The sequence below is a fragment of the Camelina sativa genome, chromosome 10 (assembly GCF_000633955.1).
Source record: "Camelina sativa cultivar DH55 chromosome 10, Cs, whole genome shotgun sequence".
Lineage (NCBI taxonomy): Eukaryota > Viridiplantae > Streptophyta > Magnoliopsida > Brassicales > Brassicaceae > Camelina > Camelina sativa.
The window spans coordinates 3,517,881-3,519,815 of NC_025694.1; the positions used below are offsets into that span (position 1 = coordinate 3,517,881).

A 1,935-nucleotide genomic window follows, 5' to 3' on the forward strand; every position below is an offset into this window, starting at 1 on the left:
AAAAAAAAAAAAAAAAAAAAAAAAAAAAAAAAAAAAAAAAAAAAAAAAAAAAAAAAAAAAAAAAAAAAAAAAAAAAAAGAAAACATTCTCCTAATTCTTTGTGAAAGTAGGTGGTAAAAATGACGACATTGTATAGTCATTTGATCCCCGTGAACCACTTGATAGCTTGTAAAAACGTACGTGCACGCACACACAAAAACACTCGCACTGATTGGCATTCTCCCAAAGTTTCTTTATAAAACAGATAACTGATCCATAATAACTAGTCCTAATAGCTGGTTCCTTGACACTAATAATACAATTTACAAGTTTAATCATCTAAGCGGATGTCTCTGTTACAGGTCTGAAAACTTCTTCCACACATCATTCATTTCAAAGTTGTTGGCTTCTTCAATCTTGTTTTCCTTCACATTTTGCCTCGAATGTTTTCAGGATTTCTGGCAGCTCCTTCGACCACTATCCTCTGGATTGACAAGTAATCTCACTTCACTTTGCTACTCTCTTATGTCATCTGATCACATATTAAAATCGAAACCCACTTCATCTCATAGAATTACTTCATTTTGCTCTTAATCCCTTATAAAATGGTTATTAGTTAACTTTTTTTTTCTTTCTTTCTAAAAACTACAAAACAGAGTCGTTCATAACCAGTTGTGACTCTGGCGAGTCAGACCCGTGTCGGGATGACGCGGCTGCTCTCACCCTCAAGTTCGCAGCTATGGCTTCGATCCTTGTCGCTGGATCCGCCGGGGTCTCAATCCCTCTTGTAGGAGGAACCCTCCTCCCGTTCAACGGTGGATTAATGAGGGGAGCGAAAGCGTTTGCAGCAGGAGTGATCCTCGCAACAGGGTTCGTTCACATGCTCTCCGGCGGCTCCGAAGCTTTGTCCGACCCGTGTCTGCCGGAGTTTCCATGGAAAGTGTTTCCTTTCCCAGAGTTCTTCGCCATGGTCGCGGCGCTTCTCACTTTGCTCGCTGATTTCATGATCACGGGGTATTACGAGAGGAAGCAGGAGAAGATGATGAACCTCTCCTTCGAGTCGCTTGGTCAGCACCGTTCCATTATTTCGGATCCGGGTCTTGAATCGGGTTTACTGAGGGACGAAGATGGAGGAGCGTTGCATATCGTGGGGATGCGTGCTCGCGCGGACCATCACCGCCATAGCCTCTCCATGGGTGCTGAAGGTTTTGAGGCTCTCTCAAAGAGAAGCGTTGTTTCCGGTCATGGACACGGCCACGGCCACGGGGACGTTGGCTTGGACAGTGGTGTAAGGCACGTTGTTGTTTCTCAGGTTAAGACTTTTTTTTTTCCTTTTCATTTCATAATTTCCGACTTTGACTCTATTTTTAGTAAGCTCTGACTTTATTTTGATTTCTTGTTCACATTATTATTAATTTTTAAGAAAAAAACAAATATTTGACTTTATTATACACAATATAGCTAAGTCAGTGTCTCTTTTAAATACACTGTACATGACTTTCATGGAAACTACAGCTGGAACTACATAGAGCTAACTTTGTTTTAATGAAATTACAGCCCCGTTTTTGATCTGTAGTATTTAATCGATTGAAATTTTCTTGTACCATAATTAAGTCCATTAGAATGTGAGTGCAACGAGTGATACTATTTCCTATTTAAAATGTCACATTACATTAACGTAACAATTTTATTTATTTCTTGTTTTCGAAAAGTATTGTTTATTGTCATTTTGATCATTAGTTACAAAATAAATGATAATATAAGTCATAAGTGTTCATTTTATACTAAAACTATTTTTGGAAACAAGGTTTTTTTGTTGGTGGTGTATTTTGACGTGTTCATTGAGTCATATGTGACCTAGTCAAACGATTCCGTTTATAAAATCTCTTCTTCTTTTTTTCTTTTTTTTTTTTATAAAATTAGTGATACGATCTGATGTTTTTTTTTTTTTTTTTT

General features: G+C 37.7%; 1 protein-coding gene across 1 annotated transcript in view; it reads left to right on the forward strand.

The window, feature by feature from the left end:
• Positions 195 to 1,935, forward strand: part of LOC104716863 (zinc transporter 9-like) — a 2,817-nt gene continuing 1,076 nt past the window's right edge. The window contains exons 1-3 of the mRNA XM_010434325.2: positions 195 to 341; positions 433 to 475; positions 636 to 1,291. Coding sequence (XP_010432627.1) covers positions 327 to 341; positions 433 to 475; positions 636 to 1,291 — 714 coding nt within the window. The 5' untranslated portion in view covers positions 195 to 326. The remainder of the gene's footprint in view (positions 342 to 432; positions 476 to 635; positions 1,292 to 1,935) is intronic.